The sequence below is a fragment of the Scyliorhinus torazame genome, chromosome 7 (assembly GCF_047496885.1).
Source record: "Scyliorhinus torazame isolate Kashiwa2021f chromosome 7, sScyTor2.1, whole genome shotgun sequence".
In the NCBI taxonomy this organism is placed as follows: Eukaryota; Metazoa; Chordata; class Chondrichthyes; order Carcharhiniformes; family Scyliorhinidae; genus Scyliorhinus; species Scyliorhinus torazame.
Genome location: NC_092713.1, coordinates 196,144,864 through 196,171,529, shown reverse-complemented (window position 1 = coordinate 196,171,529; position 26,666 = coordinate 196,144,864). Strand labels below are relative to the sequence as shown.

Below are 26,666 nucleotides of genomic sequence, written 5' to 3'. Positions count from 1 at the left end.
GGTCTTCCTGCAGCCGACAGCTTCCTTCTTCATTATCAACCACGCAGCCAATACTTATATGAAGAGGTTTCCTCAGACCTTAATAAGGACAAAATTGTAGCTACAAGTTTGTTAGCGAGCTTGGGAATTTCAGTCACACCTAAAGATTGCTGCCTTTTCAAAATAAGTTTGACTCACCAGCCTAACGTTCATTCATTCGAGTTTTCGTTAAGAGGCAGCACGGGGCAGCACAGTTGATGAGGATTAAGTTGAGTTGAGATAGTATCAGATCTCAGAATAGAACAAATGGTAGTCCAGCTTACCTAAACACTGAACAGGCTTGTTGGATCATTGATGGGAATGTTTGACTTTTTTTATGTGTTCCTTACGTATGTAAGGGTTCACGAGCTTCTCTCTCCTTCTCCCCAATTGAAAAGAGACAACAAGCAGCAAAACTTCCAGGAAGTTTTGGGGGTTGTGAGTCTGCAATCCTGAGAATCCAATCTATTGGGGCAGCACGGTGGCACAGTGGTTAGTACTTCTGCCTCACAGCACCAGGGATTTAGGTTGAATTCTGGCCTTGGGTGACTGTCTGTGTGGAGTCTGCACATTTCCCCGTGTCTTCGTGGGTTTCCTCTGGGTACTCCGGTCTCCTCCCACAGCCCAAAGAAAAGATGTGCAGATTAGGTGGATTGGCCATGCTAAATTTCCCCTTAGTGTTCAAAGGTTAGGTGGGATTACCGGGCTAGGGCAGGGGAGCCGGCCTAAGTCAGGTGCTCTTTCAATGGGTCAGCGCAGGCTCGATAGGCCCTGTAGAGATTCTACTGAAATGAATATATGAAATTTCTCCAGGGATTGGGAACCAGCAGTGTCTCATTCACAGCCCCTCTGAGTGCTCTGCCATACCAGGAGGGGAATCAGCCAGGATAACACAAAATGAAACAACTATCATTGTAAGTAATCATCACAATAATCGTTGTGTTGTTCAAATGTGGCAGGCATGAATGGGGTCGCTGGCACTAAGCCATACCATCTCCCAGCCGTTGGAAGTGTCCCACACTCGGATCATGGGTACCTCTGCCCAGGCTCAACAGTCAACCTGGTGGACAACATGGACAAGTTTGAGATTGACACGCATTCAGCTATGGCCTGGAAATTCTCCAAACTGGAGAATTCCAATCCGCCTCAATGTAGAGGTAAGTGGCTTGCTTTCAACTCAAATATCTTGAGGGAGCATGGTTGCTAAACTTAAGAGTTTCTTTCCTTTTTGTAAATTTTTTTTCTAATAGACTTGTGCCACAATTTGTTGATTGATGCAGGTTAATAGTAGTGTTTGTGTCATTGCATGTTTCTGTGTTCTCAGTGGGAGAGGCTTTGCAGTGTAGAAGCACACACCACATAAATTCAGCTCTGTTGTTGTGTTAGTTAGTCACTTCATCAGAGCTCACCGGACATGCTGAAACTTCATAGTGGGTCAGTCATATTGTATAAATGTAAAGGGCAGAATAATGTACAGACTTGAAAAGTGGCGGATTAGAAAAACCCTTAAATAACACTCAAAAAAAGAAAGAGGAGAACAATGACACAGCAGTCACAGCAACATCTTGTGTTTATACACAATTAAAACATAGTGTAAGGGTCCTTCCTTGTTTGTTCTTGTTCACTCCCTGTTTCTTCCCTTATTTCCCTTTTCTTTTATTTTTGCTGTTACATTTTTAATCCATGGATGGTTAATGGACCTGTGACTTTAAGACAAAGCAGCCTCACCTTTAATTAAAACAGGAAGATCCAGAAGGGTGTGCTGTTTTAAAATGACATCAGGGATTACTCTGGTTGACTGATGTGCTAGTGGCTAATATATTGGCCCAAACGTCTGTGCTACAGGTGATGAGTGGATCGGATCCCATTGAAATGTTCTCAGAGCCACAAGGATCCATTTTAGTTTCATTTTTGATTCTGCAGTCTGGGTGAAGGATTCCACCTAATTCTCTCCCAAAAGTCCCATCTAAAATCTCTTTATAAGGCCACTTGAGGGCTGACTCTCTCTCTCTCCAGTAAGACTGGGTGCCATTCCCTTGGAACTACAAAGTCTTGAACCCAAGTGAGCTCAAAGCAGAGTTTGATGTAAGACAAAAGGCGGGATTCTCCGACCCCTCGCCAGGCCGGTGAATCCCCGGGGGGGGCGGCGTGACCCGCCCTGCCGCTCCGACGCCAGCTGCCCTATTCTCCGGCGTTGGTTTTCGGCCGGTGGTGGGGCTGGGGGCGGGTATCATGCCACGCCAGTCGGGGGCCATTGGCAGAGGCCCCCCAGGCAATTCTCCGGGCCCTGATGGGCCGAGCAGCCGTCGGTTTCTGGCCAGTCCCATCGGCGTGGATTGGACATGGTCCCACACGGTGGGATCTGGCAGTTAAGTTGGCTGGTGCAGTCTTCGGGGGGCACGGGGGAATCCGAACGCGGGAGTGGCCCCCACGGTGGCCTGGCCCTCGATCGGGGCCCACCGATCGGCGGGCGGGCCTGTGCTGTGGGGACACTCCTTCCTTCCGCGCCGGCCCCTGTAGGGCTCCACCATGGCCGGCGCAGAGAAGACACCCCTTGCGCATGTGCCAGAAAATGCCAGCCAGTCTGCGCCTGCGCTGAACCATTGCGGCGGTCCTGCGCATGCGCTAACTCGCGCAGTCCCTCAGCCGGCGGCTGGTGCGGCGCCAACCCCTCCGCCGCCGGCCCAGCCCCCAGAAGTGCAGAGAATTCCTCAACTTCCGGTCGGCCCGACGCCGGAGTGGTTCACGCCATTTTTAAAGCCAGCGTCGGGCCAACGCGCCGTTTCGGGAGAATCCCGCCGAAAGTGCCTCAAGAAAGAAGTAGGGTTGAATGTGAACTTCAGTTCAAGACTCAATTTGATAAGAAATAAAGGCCTGCTGCCTGTAAGTACTGTACTGAATGAATGACTCTGCAAAGAAGACCATCACGAGTCATAAACCAGAGGCTTTGATCAACCAGCATGCTGTGAGAAAAGTCTACTGCAGAACCACCAATGGAAGGAAAGACTTTTATATTTTGACCTTCACTCTTATTATTTCATCCCCCTCCCCTCTGTGTTTGTCTGTCTTGTGTATGAGGGCAGTGGGTGGGACAGTTAAAGGGGGAGGGGGTGTAGATGGTTAGCTTGTTATCATTCAATTGCCTTTACTGCATATTTCATCTTTAATCTTGTTACAAATAAACAGTAATGTGTTTCAACATACAAACCTGGAGACTAATCACTGGGCAGCTAAGGGCCAAAGATTTGGGGAAATTTTATAAGAATTATTGGTTAATTCACTTGTGTTGTGACTCTGGGACAGTGCGGTTGGAATTGATTGCTCATTTGCCTAGGATGTCGTAACAATATTAAAGAGGCCCAAGGCATTTTGCAAGGAGCTGTACCAAACAAAATTTTGCTGAACCACATAATGAGTTATCATGCAAAAGAGAAAGACTGCAGTCTGCAATAATAGGCTATTAGGACAGGTAGCAAAAGTCTGGCTAAGGAGGCAGGCGAGGAATATCTTAAAAAGAGAAGTAAGTGACAGAGAGATGGAAATGTTTATGGAGAGAATTATGGAGCTTAGGGCTGCCAACGGTGCAGCGATGGAAATCCTAAACATAGCAGAAAGTAAAAGGTTGAATATCCTGCTTATTAAGAATACAATCTGCCATTAACTCAGCATTGCTTCAGTCAGACATCCCACATCTCTAGTTTTCAGATATTTTTCATGATTAGTTTACCCCCATGCTTCTTTAACTGCTTTAATTTTTCACATTTCTTTGCCTCATTATGATAATCTTTTAAATCAATGACTTTAGTTTGTCCAGCCACATAAGAATGTATCTAGGAGAACAAAGAAAAGGAGGGAATGGCAAAAACAGATCAATAACTCAAATCTGTTAATGAGGAACAGCTTTTACAGGTTACTGACAGATTTTAAAATGTGAAGAGATATTTACGTCTTGTAAATTTTGAAAAGGCAATTAATTTTCCTTTAAATTTAGTCTTGGGATATGAGGTGCTGCTGGTAAGACAGTCCTCCTCGGGCTGCTGCAGTAGTAGCCAGGGCTAGAAAAGTGTAGCTACGTGGAGAGATTGGACAGGTTGGGGTTATTTTCCTTGGAACAAAGAAGTTTGAGGGGTGACTTAATTGAGGTGTAAAAAATTATGAGGGGATGAGGTAGAGCGGACAGGATAAAATTGTTTCCCTTGGTGGAGAATTCTAGAACCAGTGGACAGAGGTTCAAGATAAGTGGCAGAAGGTGCAGCGGGGACATGAGGAAGAACTTTTATTACGCAGAAGGAAGTGGGCATTTGGAATTCATTGCCGGAGTTGGTGGTGGAGGCTGAGACCCTAACCTCTTTTAAAAGTACCTGGATCTGCACCTTAAGTGCTATAAGCTAAACGGCTATTTACCAGGTGCAGGAAGGTGGGATTTGAACGAGCACCTGGGTGGCATGGACAATATGGGCTGTATCGCCTCTTTCTGTGCTATAGCTTTTCTACGTTTCTATGGTTCTATGGAAAAGATACTTCATGCCAGAGAGATTCTACTGACAAATAGGGATCTTTTATATTAAAACAAACTATTAATACAGTATTAACCACATTGACATCACAGAAAAACAGCCCTACAACTAACAGTTAAACTGTTCTAAAAGAAAACAGGGAAACACTAACTGGTAAATTCTCTTGAATTAGTTTTTATTTTGACAAAAGAAATGTTAGCATGGAACTGTCAAGTCGACAGTGAGGTAAATCTTTGACACAACTGGTAAGCAACTGAGGTCTTCCTTTTCTTTTCAGGACTAAATGTTAAAGGGAAAGTGAAATTCATTCTGAGCTCGATGATGAAGATGCTCTTGCTGTTCAGCTTTCTCTACATGTTTGTTTGCTCCCTCGATGTCCTCAGTGCAGCCTTTCAACTTGCTGGAGGTACTGTATGCATCCTTCCTCACCCGATCTTCAGGCAAATATCTTCATTCCAGTTGCGGTGAAACATTATGGGTAGACCAAGCCAAGGTGGTCATTGTTGATAATCATTATCAAAGCCGCTTGAACAAGCCAGAAATAACAGTGCCGTTAAAATTTTAAAATGATTTAAAACAGTGGACACAGAGAAACTATTTCCTCTGGTTCGGAGGAACATAATCATAAAATTAGAGTTAGACGTTTCGGCGGTAATGTTAGCAAGACTTCCATCAGGGAAAAAAAGATCTAGAACAGCTCCGTAAAAGGCTACGAATGCTGAGGCCACGAGGTTATTGTTCAGTAAGCATATTGAGGGATGTGGAGCTAAGGGTGGGGTTGAGGCTCAAATCAGCACGGCAGAGCAGGCCCAATCCTGTCCCCTTGAATAGAACCAGAAATTGGGTGGCACACTGGTTTAGATGGCCATTTCTGAAAGCTCCAAATGAGAGGCTGTAACGGACCGATGTGCAATAATATATCCACCATGTGTGATTTGATAAAATATACTATTGATTTGTTGCTTCATTTGAACCAAACAGGCGGCTAATTAATTTATGCTCAATCCCAACCAAAATGTCTTTACCAAACTGGTTTATTAAATCAGCAAGTTTGTCGATATGCCTCAGAGTGTTAGTAATGCTTGATAACTTCTACAATGGAAGAAAAGGGATTAAAAAACAGTAATGTGAAAATAGTTATTTATAGAATAGCTCAGCATTGCAGTTGTGAACTGCCTATTATTTTCCATTATGATGAGGAGCCCAAGACACTGTGAAAATTTATGGTGCATTACTGTGAAATTCTAGGATCCCAACTTCAATGGCAGGAATGTGATTGAATGGGATTCCTGGAAACCTCCATTAGTGGACATGGCCCGGCCTGCCCAAATCACAAAAGTGGACAAGGTACATCTACAGAGACGCCACAGGTGTCCTCCTCATTAAACATTGACAAAGTCAGAATGAACCCACATCATTCTGATTGGGACAGCAAGGGATGTTTCATGGGCTGAAGGTGCAAGTTTAATTAAAAATGACTTATTTCCCCCAGCCTGTCTCCATTCCAGAGAAGCAATCCCCTTTGGGATCAAGTATCTTCCAGTTTTAGGCAGCTGCCCAGGATATCAAAATTATGGGCCCAATAAATTTAGCAACAAAGGCATTCACATTTTGGACAGAAGTCCTCCAAAATGTGTCGTTGCTGGGCCCAATTCACGGCTGTAAAATAGACACAATTCACGCCAATTTCTAATCCAATATCTCCGAGTTGGATCATCCACAAGTCTTCCTTTTTCCAAATGAGAATAAGATCAGTGAACTATACAAAGCGCTAAGGATAACAGATTTGAAGAGGAGGCATGAGGTGACAAATCCATAGAGTCCGCAGAATCCCTACAATGCAGAAGGAGGCCATTCAGCCCAGCAAGTCTGCACTGACCTCCGAAAGAGCACTCTACCTAGGCCCAAGCCCTATCCCGTAACCCCATAACCTAACCTACACATCCTTTGGACACTAAGGGGCAATTTAGCATGGACAATCCACCTAACCTGAACACCTTTGGACTGTGGGAGGAAACCGGAGCACCCGGAGAAAACCCACGCAGACACAGAAGAATGTGTAAACTCGACCCAGACAGTCACTCAAGGTGGGAACCGAACCCTGGTCTGGTACCGTAAGGCAGCAGTGCTAACCACTGTGCCGCCCTTCTCTAGCTCCTATTTAGTATTGATCAACTTTGCCTGGACAGACATTTGAAAATATAGCTACTTTTGTGCCAATGAGTTTTGTCTCTTTCAGGCAAGGTGGCTGGTGATATTTTTAAAGACAACGCAATCCTGTCTAATCCTGTGGCTGGACTTGTAGTGGGAATCTTGGTCACTGTCTTAGTCCAAAGCTCGAGTACATCAACATCCATCATTGTCAGCATGGTGTCGTCAGGATGTAAGTACGCCAATCCTACATACAGGAAGATCAGGAAAGCACAGGAAATTAAAGCAGAAGGAGGGAGAGAGAGACCTGTTTCATCTTCAATTATCCATGAAATCCATGAATAAAGATCATAATGTGTCTGGACCATGAAATGGTGATTCTGATGACTTTACTACGAGGAGAACATCAGAAAAAATCACTTGTTTCTTTTATGCCACTATCTGCTTGGCACAGTTGGACTGAGGATAGAAGGGTTTTTTTTTGCTTGCCCCTTGTAATTCCCAGTTGCCACCTGGAGACTTGAAGATTTTGGGGGTGCTGGAAAGAGGCTGTGGTCACCCATTCATGATGCTGTAGGGACACAATTTCATGGTGTTAGTGAAGGGACGATGCCAGCTCTTATGTTTTACTGCAACCAGTAGCATAAAGAGATTAAGGGTACAGGAAAATGGGGACCAGGAGATCAAGCGGGACTAGGGTATGGATAGCATTAGCAGAGCCTATATCTCATTAAGAACAAACAGCACATGCCGACATTAAAATTAGGGGATCAATCGGGAAGACTAAAGCCCACCTTTAATTCCATGCCATTGTCGCTGATACCAGCCCGCTACCCAACCCCTGCCTGTGATTGACTATTTACGGTCTTGGGCCTGAATTTTACGTTGCTCGGTTGGGCACCCTCCTGATCTGGGAGCATATAAAATTGCACAATAGGACATCAGGGAAGAGTCCCGATGCCGACGTGCACTTGCACAATATTTCGGTTGACGGGCGCACACGAGAGACGGAGAATCGCCTGCCAACAATCAAGCAGGCAATTTAGCCCATCAGGGGGCAAACAAACTTCAATTTTTCGTGGCCTGTCTGCTGTTATGGTTGGCGGTTGGGCTGATTGTCCAGATGGCCTTTACTCTTCAGCTTCAGCCTCAGTCGAAGGTGGGATGAAATGTCAGGGCTGGAATAATATTTAAATATTTGTTTGGCGGGCGGGGGAGGGGGGGGGGGGTTTGTTGAAGGTTGTATGTGAATATGCTGCCTCAATGCTCTTTGCAGCGTTTTTCCATCGTACCCTATTGTTTTACAGATCTGCAGTTCCCTGAGACAGCTCCACAGTCGCTGTCCCCCCGAGGGAGCACATGAGAAGTGCCAGCCCACACCCTCCCTTTTCTCTGTGCCAGCATTCGTCCCACCCTCCCCGGCAGTGCTCAGTCTTTTCCAGCACGTGTTTCACACCGCTGTCGTTAATTGGTCAGCCAGCGATAAAGCGTACTTCGGGGCTTCTCGAGGCCGAATGTTCGTTTTGTGCCTTTTCCAGGCCTGCTGAGTATGCACACCCAATGGCCGGAAGAAAATCAGGCCATGATGTCTGAGTTATTGACCCTTTATGTGCTCAAGCACAAAAAGGCTTCCACCTGGATAACATCATCCGCAGCAAGCACTTCCTAAACCATTTCATACCTTAACTACTTCTAGAGTCAACTATTCCAATGCACTCCTCGCTGCTCTCCCATTCTTCACCTTGAAAAATCTTCCAGCTCATCCGAAAGTCTATAGCCCATGTCATATTTTAGACCAAGCCTGATCTACCTACACTTCCAAATAAAAATTCTCATCCTTTCTTGGTTCTTTTCTTTCCTTTCTACAACTGTACCTCCGACTGGTCTACTCCTACTCCCAACCCCACAAACTCTCTGACCACACAACACCCACCCACAATGGGCTGGCAAGAGGAAAGGGAGAAGTAAAGTTGGATGAGGCAGTTTTGGAATTATCACCCTGCCCATCGCCTACCCTCTCTACTGCTAAATAGGTGTCAGCCATCTCGCCTGCTCTTGGGCCAATTAAATGTTGAGGACTTCCTCCCACTGTTGTTGGTATTATACCAGTGGTAATGGGTGTGCACGCCATCTGTCAAGGGTTGTGCATTCAACGACGTGCTCCTGTTCCAGCACCCTATGTCCATTGGAGACTTTCCCCCCGCACCCCCCACCCACACAATGGAAATGGCTACCCCACTTGTAACCACCCCACTCAGCGTCCTGATCACGCCATGTCTGTCATAATATACACCAGTATATCATGGTGCAGACACACACACTGATGGACACACAGCAAGACCAATCAACACACACAACACCGCAGCCAATCACCAGTTAGAGCACACTCATTGTATAGACAGGGGGCATCACACTTCCCCCTCATTCGGGATGCAGCCTCTCAGAAGGACAGAGCTTACAGCTTACAGCACAGATTGTCACCATATGCTGAGTGCATAGACTGGTTAGGACAGGCATAGGTCTTTAGTTTAATCTAACATCGTGTTAACCCACAGTGAAAGTATGTTTAACAGTTTCTAACTTAATAAAATAGTGTTGTACTATTTTAAGTGTTGGTGGCTATCCCATTTACTTTAGTCTTTGACTTCCATCACTGGTCATCATCGAAAACTGGCTGCAGTCCCATCAAGGCCCATTGCTCCCAGTGACATTGCTGGTACGGGAGAACTACCAAATCTCTAACTGACGAGTAGCTCATGAAAAAGGGACACCCTCCCATAGAGGAACAGAAGCCAAGCCCTCAGGCAGTTAACTGTCAGATGGCTGTAAAATCTGGTCATGGTTTTTCCAAACAGACCTGCCCTAAACTTTTCACCTGATGGGCAGGGGCATTGCATTTGTGTAAAACCAAGACTGTAGTTCCTTTGACTGACCTTTTGTGCCTCCTTCTCCACTTCACTGGTGGCTCTGCCCTCAGCCGCCTTTGCTACCTGTTCTAAAATCTCCTTCCTAAACTCTTCCACTGCACACACACACCCCCCGCCCCCCTCCTTTGAGGCCATTGTTACAAACTCTATCTTTTACCAAGCTTAGGGTAAATCCTTCTATCTTCTTCTTTGACTTGCGATCAACATTTCCCAATGCCTTTTCCACAAATTACCCTTGGTTTTTACCTGTTTTCCAGCTCTCCCAGGAGATCACATAGTTTTCAGGTAGGGTAGAAAATATCCTCATTCAAAACATGGTGGGTGGAAACCTCCGTTTGGGAGATTGTTCACCCGCCGAAGCTTAATTGCACCAGTTTTACGATCACCTTGGAGTTGTAAAGCGGGATGCAATTCAGCATTCGATGCCACTCAAGTTTATGCATCGCTTGGAATACGAATGATTCCCAGCGAAACCCGTTTTGGGCCACCATTTTGAGCGGGCGGCCCGATAGCGAGATCCTGGGGGCCGGCCACTCTCCCACCCCCCCCCCCCCCCCCGGACTGGAAATAGGCCCCAACCCCCTGCCTTCTGCACAGCAGCACCCCACCCACAGATTGCCTGGGTGCCCCCTCCCATGTGAAGTACGGGGGTGACCCGATCTCCACCCTGCCCCCACCAGGTACCCCTGTAATAGGAGGACCCCACACAGGGAACACGTGCCTAAAGGAACCCGCTGCACTGCCCCCCTCCCCCCCCTTCCCCCACCGTAGAAAAGGGACCCCTTGTCTGGAAACTAGAGAGCAGTCCAGACAGGGACAGTGGGAAGCATTATAGCTGTAACATTACCTTGCAGCTCCATGTGACCATTCCTCGAAGGAGAGCCACTGTGACCCGCATCTGGTTCCTGTTATATTACTCCTTGTGGTAATATATAATGACTCTTTGCTTTGTAATCCAGAATGGTCTGATGGTGTGGTTGTAAAGAAACCACCAATCTCTAACTTGAAGAAAAACTGATTTATTGAACAACGATTAAATTATATTGAGTTTGCACACTCAACAGAACTGTAACTATTAATAAAGTAATCTATGTTTAAGTAATAATTATTGAACTACACATGCTACTTCTATCTAGTCTTAACGATGCTGTGATCTATCTCTCTCTCTTGCTAACACTTAACTGACTACCCAAGATTCCCTGAGTTCTTATATTTATACTTGGATCTGGTGGTGCCCTCTAGTGTTTGTATGACACTGAGATGTAATAATTAACCCTTTACTTGTATACATAGATACATATCATTACAGTTCCCACAGATCCATTTGCTACAAGGCATTCATGCCTTTCGAGTAATGGTCTGTGATTGGCAGTTTCTACAAACCATCTGCAGCGTTGATCCATTCCTATCGTTTCCCGGTTCAGTGACCTAAGTGATGAAACCCTAATGTTTGTAAACATTGACCACTTCAAAGAGGTGCAACCATTGCCCCTTGGCCGACCATGAGGTCCACCACGTCAGGGCCATGTTAGTAAAACCCTTGGCCTTTAGTTATCTGCGCCCATGTGATTCCCAACCACGGGGACCGGAGAATTGCGGGGAGTCGGAGCATAGGGCGCCGGGCCTGCTAAATATATGCAAATAGGTCATTAAGATCCATTTGCATTTATTTACATCCTCCCGCCAGTGCGTATTGTGGACCTCGTTCATGCCGCCAGAGGGGGGTCAGAGCATCAGTTCGGCGATCCCGATTTTTCCCCGCGCCCCATTCTCATTCTCATCGGGGAATGCATTCCGGACGTCCTGGGAGGGAGAGTCCCACCCCTTATCTTTGTTTAAGGCACTATGTAAATACATGTTCAAGATGTTCTGGACTTGTTCTTAACTGACTGACCTCAAATATGTTTGAATTCTTTGTGAGTTATCTTGTCATATCTTAGCCCTAGCCAGATTCCCCTGTCGTGATCAGGTGATGGTGCTTTGATTTGGCGCTTTGTAAACCTGTAGACTTTCCATCACATAAACTTATGCAGGTTTGCTTATCTAGAATTTTGAAGGCACAAATGTGTTGCTTCTTTTACTTTAACAAAGGGTTTGTTTGAAAAGTTTGGATCCTTGAACGATCCCGTTCGGTAAAGGAACCAAGGTTCTTCAGGTTTAACATGTCAACAAAATTGTGATTCATCTGCTCTAACGCATTGGGTTATAAATTCATCTTGGTCTTAAATGGATAAGAAAATCAGACAGAGTATAATACTAGCTGCTTCTTTTCCCGCTTCCATTTTGCACCTCTGCCCAAGATGAATTTCTATCCTATTCTGTCCATGGACCCCAGTACAGTGGAGCTCCATACCTCACTCTTTCTTCCCTTCCTCCTACAACCTACAGGCTTTTAAAACCTAAACCTGCTGTCACCCAACCACGACTTCCGGGATTACTCCATCCTCACCGAATTTCAAGTTCCCAGTGAGGGGGCTGTTTTTGAAGAGAGAGAGAGAGAAAGAAAGCAGGTCAGACAACCAGCGCTGCCGAGTGAGAGCGGTGAATCTACCCTTTTCTCTTTCCAGCCCTTAGTGATTTCTTATGATGGTTGGGTCTTGGCCCTTCCTTTAGGCTTCTCACTCAGAATGAAATAAATGATGCAGGAAGAATTGTGCATTGATAACAAATATACCCAGTACACATGGAGAGGAAAAGATCCAATGGTCTGTCTACACTCTCCCACCTCACTGCGATGCCTTGTGCATCACAATATGCACATTCCCCACCTCATCCAGAAACCATGCGTTCTCCTGAGAGAGGTCAAACAAAAACAGATAGACGCCGTAGTCAATTTTGGACAAAGAAATCTAGGAAATTCTTCCCCCTGACCCATTATGCCATCAAAACCTATTGATAACAGCACTAAAACTGATTGACGATAATAAAGCATATCCCTTGTATGATGTCAAATCCACCCCCAACCTTAACCCTAACACCACTAGCCTTGATTAATGATTTTTTTAAATCACCTATTTCTTGTACGATGTCAAATCAACCCCAGCCAGAAACAATTTCAGCTCTCGCTTGGAAGAAGTCAGCGAATTGGCATCTGCCGTATGAGTAGGCAGCCTTTTCCAGACATTAGTACTATTGGAAAACAACCAACTCCTGCCTCATTCCAACCTTGCATGACTTGGCATTGTGAAACGTAATTGCCTTAGGCAGATAGTGGGGAATAACTGACGACAGAAATGCCAAATGTGTTCCAGTAGATCAGGAATATGATGGAGGAATTTGTGCTCACCTGTAAGATTGTTTAGCAAGTTCTTAAATTTGCAGTACATTGAAGACACAAACTCAACTTATGTTTTTTGCTTCTTGCAGTGCTGGGAGTGCGTTCCGCAATTCCCATTATCATGGGATCCAATATTGGAACCTCAGTAACAAACACCATTGTAGCCCTAATGCAAGCTGGAGACAGAAATGAATTCAAGCGGTAAGATTGTCCATAAATTATGTTGCACTGTATTAGAAGCCATTGTCTTGGGTTCTTTCTAAAGCATCTGGAATCTGAAGCATCTTGGTTCCTTGAGGGTCAATGAATTAAGCCCTGGCCAAGACTAATAATTTAATCCCATGTTGCATTGCATTCAACACTCAGGCTGTATACTGGTGCGGTGCAGTTTTTAAAACAAATTTCCAATGAAGGAACAGTTTAGCACGGCCAATCCACCTACCATGCACATATTTGGGTTGTGGGGATGAGACCAACGCAGACACGGGGAGAATGTGAAAACTCTATATGGGCAGTGACCCAGAGCCGAGATCGAATCTGTGTACTCAGCGCCATGAGGCAGCAGTGCTAACCACTGTGCCAACATGCCACCGGTGTAGTGATCAAAAAAAGGGCCTTTAGACTTTCCATAACTGAATGCCAACAAATTGTGCCTGAGCAGAGATCAGCAGCTATATCAATGCTAATGCACACTCAATCTGTTTGGTGAAGTGAGAGATGTCCAATAGATGCTCAAGAGGACAGCAATGAAAAGTATGGATTTCTTTCTTAAGGTGTGGCCTATGATTTTCTCACTCATTTGTGCACAACTATGTTTTGTTATTAAATTATATTTATTGAGGTTTTACATTTTAACGAACAACACAACAAAACCACAGGAATGGTACAGCACCACCAGGAAAAGTAAAGGATCAACGTACATGAATACAGAGGGGACAGGAGAATGGCAGTACAACTGGGTGAATATAATCATTAGGCATAACTTGATACCTCTCAAAGCCCCACCAGAGAAGAAGGGAGAAATAGGATAAAGCCATTTTAAAAAATGGTGAAATGGTGCACGCCTTCCCACGTGGCAATTGCTCGCAATTACCATGAGAGTTCAGGATAGATTTCTCACGGTATGGGCACCACTATACATCTCCCTCAACTCCAGCAGTGCCAGAGGCACCAATGACACACCGCCATCTCCTTCCCTCGGATACCAGACCCGTCTGGACCCCTGCAGGATCCAATCACGGATTCATTGTATCCACCCATAACAAAAAACAACGAAAAATTGCGAGAACCCGAGTTTTAAAAGGAAATTCCATGTACACCACAGAACGCAACATAACCCCAGTCTCAGGCCCAGTACAGATCCAACATCATTCCGTACAACTATACAGAGAGGACCTGCAGTTATATATTTAGATTATGATCAGTGCTGTCAAAACTTCCCAGCAAAAGGGATGGGGAACTACCATGAGTGGATCACAGGAGAACAGAAGGTCCAGACGCTAGTGTGGGTCTGTTTTCCATGAACGCACGCCTGCCAATGATTGAAAAGAAAACTTCTCAATTAACTGCAAAGCATCCCGGCCACAAAGGGTGAGGGGGAGGGGGGATAGCAACAGGATATCAATTAAAGTACAGAACTCAGCTCATCCCCAGGCCCTTGTGCACAGAAGTGTCCTCTCAGGATGTCCCTGATAAGTGCCTGTGAGGAGGGATACCCTAAGCTCCAGGGAGCAGCAGGATATCAATCACAGAACTAGACCTGGCCTAGCTCGGCATGCTCTGACACACAAAAATCAGCTCCCCCAGGACCTCAAGCACACCCTAAAATATGTACCCCAGCTGGCCCTGCACCTCCTCAACCACACCCAGGGCAATGCGCTTCCCCCCACTGAACAGCACACTGCTCACCCAGATGAAGCAAAGAAAAAAAACTCCTGATGGGAAAACGCCAGAGTTGACCAAGGAACAAACAACAAATCGATGAAGGATTAACCAAGCCCATCTCAGCATGCGCCACCACTCATTTCCTAAAAACATCAAGGAGAAGTCAGGAAGAATCAAGTCCTCCCCAGGATTCATAATCTCCCCAGGCCATCAACAGCAATAGGCACTGATACTTTATTCAAAATAACAAAAAGCTAAAAAAAACTCAATATGATTAGCTCTAATTGGGGGCTATCCTCAATCTCAGTGAGGACTTAACTAACCCTACCACCCAACTCCACACCAACCAACCACCCATCTCTACTCTAGCTCCACTCATCTTCATTATAAACAAGATAAGGATGTGTCAAAAAAACACTCCCTTGTCATAGCCACAAGGATTTTAACTCATAATGACAAAAAGGAGTAAAACTGTGCACAGACCACATTTCACATGATCAACTCAGTACGATTTTTGCTGAACAGGATAACAGATGACATTTGCCCTCATTCTGACATCTCGCACACCCTTGTAGGATAAAAGTCAACAATAAATAATCAGCAATAAATAATCACAAGGAATAAAAACCAGCGTTATAAATAAATTGCAGGATAAGAACACCATCTCGAGGAGGCCAAAGTCAAGACAGAATTGTGATGATACGCCTGTAAGCAATATTGTAGATAGCTGATGGTACAACCTCCAACCAGCAGGTGGCGGCACAGATCCACCATGCAGTCTCAAGACAGTGGTCATGTGACAAGGCACTCAGATATAAGTGCGGGCAGATCCGGTGATCAGCATAAGATGTACATGAGGTCAGTCGTGCACAGGGGTTGTTCCGGGGGAGTAGAAAGAAACTCCATGATAACTTGCTCTGTAACAGATTGCTATCTTACCACATGTGATTTAATAAAGATCCTGATTTGGACAAGTCACAAGTAGTTTGGCAGATTCCTTGCTAGACAACAAACACCGACCTCAATAAACATCATCGAGCACTCCTCAGGATTTCCCAAGGATTTCAATGAATGAAACACCCTCACTTCCATCATGTTGCTGCTTTGACATCCAAGCGCCCCACAGTCTACGCCCCGATCACGGGGGATGACCCGACCCGCACGGTCACCTTCAACCTCTGATGTCGAGCATCGAGGGTAGGATATAGTAGGGCCAGTGGCTAGGGGGTGCAACCTACCCCAGGCTTCGAAGATGGATATGTTGTGCTCCATCAAACATTGATACACCCAGTCTCCAAATCAAGACTACTAAAGCATGGCAGCCAATTTTCAAACTCAGAACCCATCAGGATAAAGGATTTACCGTGCAGCAGGATCTCGACATCTCGAAGGCGGGCCTTGACCAGGGAAAGTGTTCTTTCGAATGCAATAATTCTCTCATGCGCCTCAACCATTCTCTCAAGGATACCTCGCAAATATTCAAAGTGAGCTCGAAAGACGTACACTGCAGAGCTGAGATCTCCATCTTGAGCATTCTCAATGGCGGCCATCATCCGGATGTACACAGCATGGGCAAGGTGAAAGGCCGCTCAACAAGGACAACACCACTGCAAGCTGGACCCCCATCCCGGTCAACACCGGCCATCACAATCAAGTGAGGATTCTCCAGGATTTATTTCAGTTCCACTTTGCAAAATACCAATCAGAACCCCGCAGGGACTTGGTGCTAGACATATAGCCCAAGAAAATACAAATATGAAATGTGCACCAGGATAAAATAAAGAAGAGCAGAGTTGGTGAAAATGCAGCCGCTCCCGCGCTCACATCACTTGACCCTGTGTGTATTTATGAAAAGAACATGGACTGGAAATCCATCCCAGATTACCGTTCATGAGCAGCAGAGATAGTCAAGTGGTACTTGTTGCAGTGTAAAAATTAGTAAATAATTAACCTTGGTTATTTGGCAACACTGTATTCAACGGGTAAACCCACATATTTTGTTTCCACCATCAGTGCTCTCCCCATCTGTCCTGAGAACACAGACTCATCCTGATGGATGGCTGGCACAGTTCTGGCTGTTCTCCAACGCATTTCTCAATTGGCCATCCTTCAAGGTTCCTTTTTCACAGCTACAGTAGCACGCAAGCCAACCATTTGCAATCCATTCAAACTCAAGTTAAGTTTTGAGTATCAGTGGGCACTTCGGTGAAGTTGGGGGGGAGAGGGGGGGGCGGAAGGGGGGGTGGGGGTTTCGGAGTGGGAGGGACACATCCCAGCCAATCTTAATCCTATCCTCAACAATTTCTGCACATTTGATTACAGGTAGGGGAATCTAGTAAACAATCAGGTCATAGGAACCTTGGTTCATTTCCTCCCTCATCGAGCAAACTTAAAGCAAGTTGTCTCACTCATTGTTACAGCTCTGGCAGGGATCAGGATAGGCCAAAGGCCCAGGCATGCGGTCTTTCAGATCCATGTGGAGTTCAGGCCATGGGCTAATAGTAAGCTATCTGGGATTCATTTTCCGCTCATTCTATGATCCAAAAGTGATCATTCATGAATTTTTCCAAAAGAAAAAGTCACTCAAGTCATTGCCACGCATTTTGTTCAATTAATTCCAGGGCTTTTGCAGGTGCCACGGTTCATGATTGCTTCAATTGGCTCTCTGTGCTGGTGCTGCTGCCGATTGAGGTAGCCAGCGGCTTCTTGTATCGACTCACTGAGGTTGTCGTGGGCAGCTTTAAAATCCAGACAGGAAAGGATGCACCAAATCTCCTTGGTATCATTACAGATCCATTCACCGACCACATCATACAGGTATGGACAGCATTATCTTATTACTGGCACGTATGACTTATGCCATGTAAATTGAGCATGAAAATATAGTCAGTTTAGTTTAATTGCTTTAATTTTAAATTTATGGTTTTCCAGACACAGTACAGAAGGCTCAAGTAGAGCATAAACAACAGATATTGACAGTTGGGTATATGGGGCTCGATCTAACTGAATTGCAACAGAGTCGTGTCTCGAGAGCATTTAGTCAGGTGTTTCCCAGCATTCGCAGCTCCGAGAAAGACCACACTATTGAACAGGACTCAGTTGCGGCCTGGGGTCTCAGCAGAGAACGCCCCGCTGAGGCCGTACTTAGTCCCATTTCCGGCACTGAAGAGCTCTGCTCGGCAGAACTCTTCAGCTCAGGAGGAAATCGGGACGCTATTTGTAAATGGCGCCCCAACCTCCCAGCCCCACCCTCCCCATGTGAGGTGTGGTGCGGGGGGGGGGGGGGGGGTGGGGCTCGAGGACCCTTCAGTCCTCAGGGCCCGCCCGCACCACACCTCACACAGGCAGGGCACCCCCGAGCCTGATCCCTGGTCCAATGCTAGCCTGGCACCTTGACCCTGATAACCTGGCACCCTGGCAATGCACCTGTCAGCTGACACTGCCACATGGTTACCTTGGCAGTGCCAAGCTGGCGCAGTGTGGCCATTCAATCGCGCCCATGGACGGTGCTGTGCTTTCCATGTGATTCTACAAATAAAGTGGGGGGGGGGATGGAAATATATGACTGCAGTTCATAGTTGTATCATGACTGGACTAAAAATTCAGAGACCCAGGGTACTGCTCTGGGGACCCCGGTTCAAATCCCACCAGGTCAGGTGGTGAAATTTGAATTAAATTTTTAAAATATATGGAATTACAAGTCTAATAATGACCATGAAACCATTGTCGGTTATCAGCTTAAAAAATCCATCTGGTTCACAAATATCCTTTCGGGAAGAAAATCTAACATCCTTACCTAGTCTGGCCTATATGTGACTCCAGACCCACAGCAATGTGGTTGACTCTTAAATGCCCTCAGGTATGGGCAATAAATGATGGCCCAGCCAGCGACGCCCACATCCAATGAACCAATAAAGAAATATTCCTGCACCTTATTCCAAAAGAATATAACAATGGCACGTTGAAAATTATGTTCATTTCAATAAGAATAATTCAAACCTAAGCAATTTTGTGAAGGAGGAATTATGGTGCAGTTGTAGTGCCTCAGCCTCTGAGCCAGAAGCCATACAGTCAGGTCCCACTTGAGGACTTGATGGCCAAGGTGTGTGTGTTTATTATGTGGCTAAATAGGTTGAATACTATCCTGCAAACCCTTATAACACATGCTGGTGTTAAGAATGGGAGAGGTTCCTGGTCAACCATGTGATGGAGCCTTCCAGATCAAATATAGCTCAGGTCCTGAGTTTTCCATTGATAGAAATAACACTGGGGCCTCAATGTTTGCTATTTATAGCTCTGATGCTACATTATGCATATAAAAGCATATTTTTCCACATCAGTTTGGACCGTGTGAGGGGTTGGTTGGCTTAGTTGCCAGCACAGTTTATGTTGATTGGATTGATGCCAATACCCTGGGTTTCAATCGCTGTTCAGTCTGGGGTGGATTCAGGATTGGCCTCCCGATGGGCAGTACCCATGGTGGACATTGGCATGGCATGGGTTGGACCTGCCTTTGAGAAAAGAACTGAAGGAGGAGCAACAATTGGCTCACTTTTTATATTATTGTCAGTTCCTTTTGAAATGTCAATGTTCAAATGACCAAAATCCCAAATCAAACCAAAGTGTTTGTTTCAAGTCAAACAAAAGAGAAACTATTGAGATTCATTTTTCTTCCATTGTGACAAAATATTAAAGGAAAATAATCACTGTTCAATATTTAAATTCTATTTCCAAAGTAGTTAGCTGTCGGGTAACACTTCTTTGAAAAAGTGTTAATTGAAGAAACAAAGTAGAAGAATGTTGAATTGAATTTAGAACTATTTTATACTTCTGCCAGATATGTACTTTGTTGTTTGCTGATTTCATAGCTTTTAATATTTTTACCTTTAAATTAAATCTAACAACCATTTTGTGAAGATGAAGTTGCTGAGTGTAATTGTTAGACAGTGATTCCTGCTTGTTGTTCTGGCACATAAGTTAATCTAGCTACACCATGGGAGCTCCACTGGTAAATTAACTCTTACCCAATAGCCTACAACACCACAAGAAATCACTGCCCCTACAACTCACTGAATGCAACATCACAGGACATCCACCATTAAAATCTGTGCTCTGCTACCATGAGTAACACCAAATTAGTGCACAAGTCCCACGTTAGATTTGGGAAAGGAGTATGCCTTCCAGCTTTCTTTGAAATTGCGTTTCATTTTCAGCTTGATAAATCTGTAATCACTGCAATAGCGATTGGCGATGACAGCTTCCGGAACAGGAGCCTCGTGAAGATTTGGTGTATCAAACGGATTGTACAAGTAAGAAAGTACCTCAAACTTTGAAAAATATCAAACATTGCTTCAGTTTTAGGTTTTACTTTGAAGGGCTGGGGATGGGTGGGTGGGCAGACTAAACTGTGCAATATATGGTGTCATATCTCACCATTCTTTAACTATCACTGGGCCAAAATCCTGGAACTCCACCTGCAACCGTTCTGTGGGAGTACCTTCCCCACACAAACTGCTGTACTTCAAGATGGTGGTTCACCATCAGTTTCACTAAGACAATAGGAGCAAGGGTAGGCCATTGAGCTGCTCGAGCCTGTTCTGCTATTCAGTGGGATCAAAGAACAAAGAAAAGTACAGCACAGGAACAGGCCCTTCGGCCCTCCAAGCCCGTGCCGACCATGCTGCCCGACTAAACTACAATCTTCTATACTTCCTGGGTCCGTATCCCTCTATTCCCATCCGATTCATGTATTTGTCAAGATGCCCCTTAAATGTCACTATAGTCCCTGCTTCCACCACCTCCTCCGGTAGCGAGTTCCAGGCACCCACTACGCTCTGTGTAAAAAACTTGCCTCGTACATCTACTCTAAACCTTGCCCCTCTCACCTTAAACCTATGCCCCCTAGTAATTGACCCCTCTACCCTGGGGAAAAGCCTCTGACTATCCACTCTGTCTATGCCCCTCATAATTTTGTATTCATGGGGTCATGGGGGCAGAACATTTCTGACAAGGCCAGCAGCCGTTGCCAATGAATAAAACAAAATTTCACAGTGTGGAATTGCTAAAGGCATAACTGCCGAGGTGGAGTGAAACGAGAGATAGATACGCACAAGACCAGAGTCAGATAAACAGAGAGTTTGGGGACATTGTAGCCTTGAGATTGGAGAGATAGGTAAAGATAGATTCATGAACTTAAAGCTTAGTGTTGTAGCTGCTCCCATATATTCTTATTAAACCTTAGTTACAGGTGAACTCAATTCTCTGGGAATTTTCTCTTCCTGTTAACCTCTAACTTATTAATCCAGTTCTTGTTTTAGCACAAAATAAATATTTCAGATGTTGATCTAATCTCATCAGTGACTGGTTGTCACGTGATTTGCCCGCATATTAATCGTAGATATTTATTGGGTAAAAAATGCCTTGGGAGAGAACAGTTCAGTGTTAGCCAAGTACTTTGAACAGAAAACTGAAAGGTGGGAATCAGGATAAAGAAAGAAAGTGAGAGAGAATCAGGAAAGAAAGAGTGAAAGATAAAAAGAGAAGGAAAAAGAGAAAGAAAATGAAAGACAAATGCTGTTGATGTTGTGTTTTAACAACATAAAACGCTTGAATGTGTAGTTGAAGAGCCATAACGGATAAAACTATGGACCAGGGACTGTAAAGTAGGATGAGGTTGGATAATTATTTTACGAGCAGCACAGACAATGGGCTTAATGTCTTCCTTCTCCCATTGTATAAGGTAAAAACTGATGAGAATGGATTCAATAGCAAAATGGTGTAAAATAAAAAGAGCAGTCAGTATGGCAACAAATTAAGGGAACAGTAACAAGGAACAGAACTAAAACACATCTTATTTTACTTAAAGTTCTGTGTGATTTTTCATTCTACTTTTCTTATAATTAAACCCATGTTATCATGATAAAACTATACCGGACATTCCTATAAAGTCATTTTTGTTTATACCACCTCGTTAAACTGACAATTTCCAGAATATTCAGCACAGGGAGACTGTCATATCTCTGCCCTGCATCAAATGAGTTAAAACTACTTACCTGATGATGTCATATTAAATTCATATAAGATAATTCATATAATATTTTATACATTGAATTATTTACTGATTCGAACAATAAAGCAGACAATAATTGTACCAACATACCCAGGATTAATTATATTCCAAATGGTGTACTATTTCCAAATGGTCCTCAGTTTCTGGGGTTACATTCAATGCATGTTTTTCATGCTGTCTACAACAAAGCCACTTCAGTCGCGAGAGGAGGAAGAAAGATTTCTCAATGACATAGCTCTCAGTATATTTCAAGTAATTTCATAGCCAACAAAAGACTTTTGAAGTGTTGCTGTTGCTATAATCTAAGCAGTCATTATTGTAGTATGCCTTTACGGGATAGCAGCATGCCATCAATAGAAATGAAGTGTAACATGTGATCCAGTCTCAGTTTCACTTTTGCCTGGAGTGGAACACAGCAGACATGGCTCTGCTGCTGATGGCTTCAAGTTTGCTATCCATGAAAAGTGTCCTCATGTGCCTATTCTCAAAACATTAATCTTTACCCAATGTTTTATGAGTGGTTGATGTCTTACTATCATTATAAAATCACAATATGGTGATCAGCAGTGGTCAAACTGCGTGGCAGCAAGGTTAATTGCAGGTGGACATGGTGAACAGCCTTAAAACTTGCTACACGGCACGAGATGACCCTTGCTATTTTGATCAGACAGCAATGAAGTCATGGGTGACCATAGCCACCAATATGTGCGTAGCAAGGTCCTACAAATAGCAATTAGATAGATAACTGAAGTTTATGTGCCTTAACTTTCACAGAGTGACAAGCAGCGTGGGATTACCATTCTTCTCTTACTTTTTACCATAGTATTTTAAGTGGGGGGCTCTGGCATGTTGGGATGGGGGTGTTCGGCCAATCAGGGGGATGTTAGCCTGTCGGGGGAGGGATAGGTCACACAGTCGGCGGGAGGGTTTGGGTCAGCACGTCGCTGGCAGGGGTAGTCGGAGTTGGGGAGACCGTCATATCTCTGCCCTGCATCAAATGAGAATGGGGAGAATGGAGGTTCAGTGGGGTGGCGCAGTCTGAATTAGGCAGGGGTAGAGTGGAGTCCCTTAGAGGCAGAGTGCCAGGAGGAGGGTTCATGGTTGTGGTGGCAGTCCCGTGAAGGTAATAGTTCTGGGTCTGTACAATAGTTACTCAGAAGCTAAAAGTGGTTTTAATTCTTTCAACCCTTTTTGGGGTTAACTATTGATCAAGGGCGTCATTCTCCAACCCCCCGCCGGGTCGGAGAATGGCCGTTGGCCGCCGTGAATCCCGCCCCCGCCCCCGCCGAAGTCTCCGAAGGGAGAAAAGTCGGCGGGGCGTTAATGGCGCCGCTGCCGCGGAGAATGTCACGGGTCTGCGCAAGGCAGCCGATTTTCGGCCTGCCGATATTCTCCCTTCCGGATGGGCCGAAGTCCCGTCGACGTGATGACCATTCACGTTGACGTGAAACAAACCTCCTTTTCATCGGCTTGACCCGGTGCTCCAGGCTCACGCCGACCAGCGAGGAGGTGAGTGACGGCCTGGGGGGTTGGCTCTGGGCAGGATATGGCGTGGCCGCAGGCTGATTGCGTGAGGAGAGGTGTGTCTCGGCTTGTGTGTGTTGTGTGTGTGTGCGGCGGGGGGGGGGGGGGTGGTTAGAGTAGGCTGGGCTCCGGGGGAGTGCCGGGAGGGGGTCCGTGCCGGGGTGGAGGTTGGGGGTTGGGGGGGGTCCGTGCCGGGGTGGAGGTTGGGGGGGGGGTCCGTGCCGGGGTGGAGGTTGGGAGGGGGGGTCCGTGCTGGGGTGGAGGTTGGGGGTTGGGGGGGGTCCGTGCTGGGGTGGAGGTTGGGGAGGGGGTCCGTGCCAGGGTGGAGGTTGGGGGGGGTCCGTGCCGGGGTGGAGGTTGGGGAGGGGGTCCGTGCCGGGGTGGAGGTTGGGGGGGGGGCCCGTGCTGGGGTGGAGGTTGGGGAGGGGGTCCGTGCCGGGGTAAAGGTTGGGGGGGGGGGGGGTCCGTGCTGGGGTGGAGGTTGGGGGGGGGGTCCGTGCTGGGGTGGAGGTTGGGGGTTGGGGGGGGGTCCGTACTGGGGTGGAGGTTGGGGAGGGGGTCTGTGCCGGGGTGGAGGTTGGGGGGGGGTCCGTGCCGGGGTGGAGGTTGGGGAGGGGGTCCGTGCCGGGGTGGAGGTTGGGGAGGGGGTCCGTGCCGGGGTGGAGGTTGGGGGGGGGTCCGTGCTGGGGTGGAGGTTGGGGGGGGGGGTCCGTGCTGGGGTGGAGGTTGGGGGTTGGGGAGGGGGTCCGTGCCGGGGTGGGTGATGGGAGGGCAAATGAGTTGGTCCACCTGGCCAGGTGCCAGCCTCCAACAGTTGGACCCATGCGGTCCATGCCACCTGGCTGGGGGGAGGAGGGGATATGGGCAATGATGACATGTCGTCGTTCCCCTCCCCCCCACCAGGCCGTCATGTTTTCAGACCATCCAGCGATGTTGGCCGCCGTGGTGGCAGCCGCTCATGTCTATGTTGCCCTGGATGAGGAGGAGGAGGAGGAGGCGGAGGAAGAGCGTGCCAGAGAGGCGACGCAGACTGCCGCAGAGGGGCAGGCGGCAGCCGCCCAGGCTGGAGGGACACCTGACCGACAGGACGAGGAGGGGGAGGAGGACGTCGCGGCCCCACGGCAACGGAGGCACCCGAGGGCGCCCCGTGTGTACCGGCCCCGGCAGTCATACCAGGACCTCACGGACCGCGAATGCAGGAGGAGACTCCGGATGAGCCGGGAAACCGTGACACACATCTGCCACCTGCTGGCACACCTGTCACCGCGTGGCACTGGCGGGGGACACCCTCTCCCCGTGTCCGTCAAGGTTACGGTGGCCCTGAACTTTTATGCAACGGGGTCATTCCAGGCACCGAGTGGGGACCTGTCCGGCATATCGCAGACATTGGTGCATCGGTGCATCCGGGCAGTGACAGATGCCCTTTATGCCATGGCGCACCGCTACATCTGCTTCCCCGTGGACCGGGCCAGCCAAGGTGCCCGGGCCGTGGGCTTCTCTGCCGTTGCCGGGTTCCCCATGGTCCAGGGCGCGATCGATGGGATGCACGTCGCCGTGCGGCCACCTGCAGAGAACAGGGCCGTGTTCACTAATAGGAAGGAGACCTATTCAATGAATGTACAGGTGGTCTGCGACCACCGCATGATGATCCTGCACGTCTGCGCCCGTCACCCAGGCAGTGTACACGACTCATTCGTGTTGTCGCGGTCATCCATCCCCGGCATGTACGAGGGACGCCATCCCCGGCTGAGGGGCTGGTTGCTGGGCGACAGGGGCTACCCATTGCGATCGTGGCTGATGACGCCTATACGGAGGCCACGCAATGAGGCGGAGAACCGCTACAATGATGCCCATGTAGCGACAAGGGGAGTGATCGAGAGGTGCTTTGGCGTGCTGAAGATGCGTTTCAGGTGCCTGGACCTCTCTGGGGGCGCCCTCCAGTATCGGTCATATAGGGTCGGCCGCATCATTGTGGTGTGCTGCGTCCTGCACAACATAGCCCAGCAGAGGGGCGATGTGCCGCAGGCAGAGGAGGGCGGAGTGGAGGAGCAGCAGGAAGAGGCCCAGTCCTCCCCAGATGAGGGGGATGGGGGCAATGGTCAGGGCAGACGGGGTAGACACAGGCGGGTGGCTGTCCACCGTTACCGGCTGGCCCAGCGGGCACGGGACAGACTGATAGACGCCCGCTTCACTGACTAGATGGGCGTGGGAATCGGGTAGTATGGCCACAGACCGCACACCATGACAACAGCCGACCACCCACCCCCCCCACCCATCCACCCACCCAGCACCCTCACCCCCCTCCCCAACCCAACACACCCCACCCGCATGCACACCACCCCCCCCCCAATTGCCGATCCACCGGCGGCACAACGGGCCGGGCTCACCCAGTTGCGGGTGGACGCGTGTCTATCGCAGGCCATGGAGGATGATGACAACCCGCCCTGCGATGAGCTCCTGGCTCTACATCGTTGGACTATGTCTGACCCATGGCCACAGTACCACCATCCACCCGGACCATCCCTGCATGCGGCTGTGACACTGCAGCGCACGGTCCCGTCCTCTGCCCGGGGGATGTTGATGGCGGCCCAGGGGGAAGGGGGCAGACTCACCTGGGGCTGAGGTAAGACCACCCGTCACACACACACTTGTGCTCAACGTACATGACACGCCCGCACACTTTGGACAGAGCACAAAGGCAGCTTCGGTAGGTGTAACATTGACTTTAATAACCAAAGGAGTTCATGCACGTGCCCTAGCCCCTAAAACTCATCTGTGCCCTGCACCCGTGCCAACTTACTCAGTGTCTAATTGTTTGGCCTTACGGGCCCTTTGACTACGTCTACGTGGTTCCCCAGACGGTACAGCAGAACTGGAGGTGGACTCCTGTGATTCCTGCCCTCTGACACTGGATCCCTTTGGCGGCCGTTTCCTGGGGCGTCCTGGCCTAGATGGGCCAGGCTGCGGCCCGGGCGACTGGGATGGCGAGCTGCCAGCCTGTCCTGCCCGTTCCCCACCCGATGCACCTGGGACGGGAGGGGGGGAGTCCGAGGTGTCGCGGTGTACCGGGACCTCCCCTACAGAGGGAGCCGGGACGGACCACACCACCTCCTCCTCCCTCGGGGTGCCCGATGGCCCCCAGGCCTCTACATGGGTGGGGGATGCGAACGGACTGGCCATCCGACGCGCCCCCGACATCTGGCGCTGCCAGTCCTGGAGGCCCGTGCTGGTATCGACAGGGGTCTGCAGGTTTGCAGCCATGGAGATCAGGGGGTTGTCAAACCCTGTCTGTGACAGTG

At 47.7% G+C, this 26,666-nt stretch overlaps 1 protein-coding gene across 3 annotated transcripts in view; it reads left to right on the top strand.

Annotated features, from left to right (window-relative positions):
* The window catches only part of LOC140426769 (sodium-dependent phosphate transport protein 2A-like), an 80,451-nt gene that overhangs the window by 15,253 nt on the left and 38,532 nt on the right, over positions 1–26,666 (top strand). For all 3 annotated transcript variants that reach the window (XM_072511924.1, XM_072511925.1, XM_072511926.1), the window contains 6 exons: positions 978–1,175; positions 4,813–4,941; positions 6,775–6,918; positions 12,980–13,091; positions 17,396–17,591; positions 19,988–20,083. In XM_072511924.1, the coding sequence (XP_072368025.1) occupies positions 978–1,175; positions 4,813–4,941; positions 6,775–6,918; positions 12,980–13,091; positions 17,396–17,591; positions 19,988–20,083 (875 nt within the window). The remainder of the gene's footprint in view (positions 1–977; positions 1,176–4,812; positions 4,942–6,774; positions 6,919–12,979; positions 13,092–17,395; positions 17,592–19,987; positions 20,084–26,666) is intronic.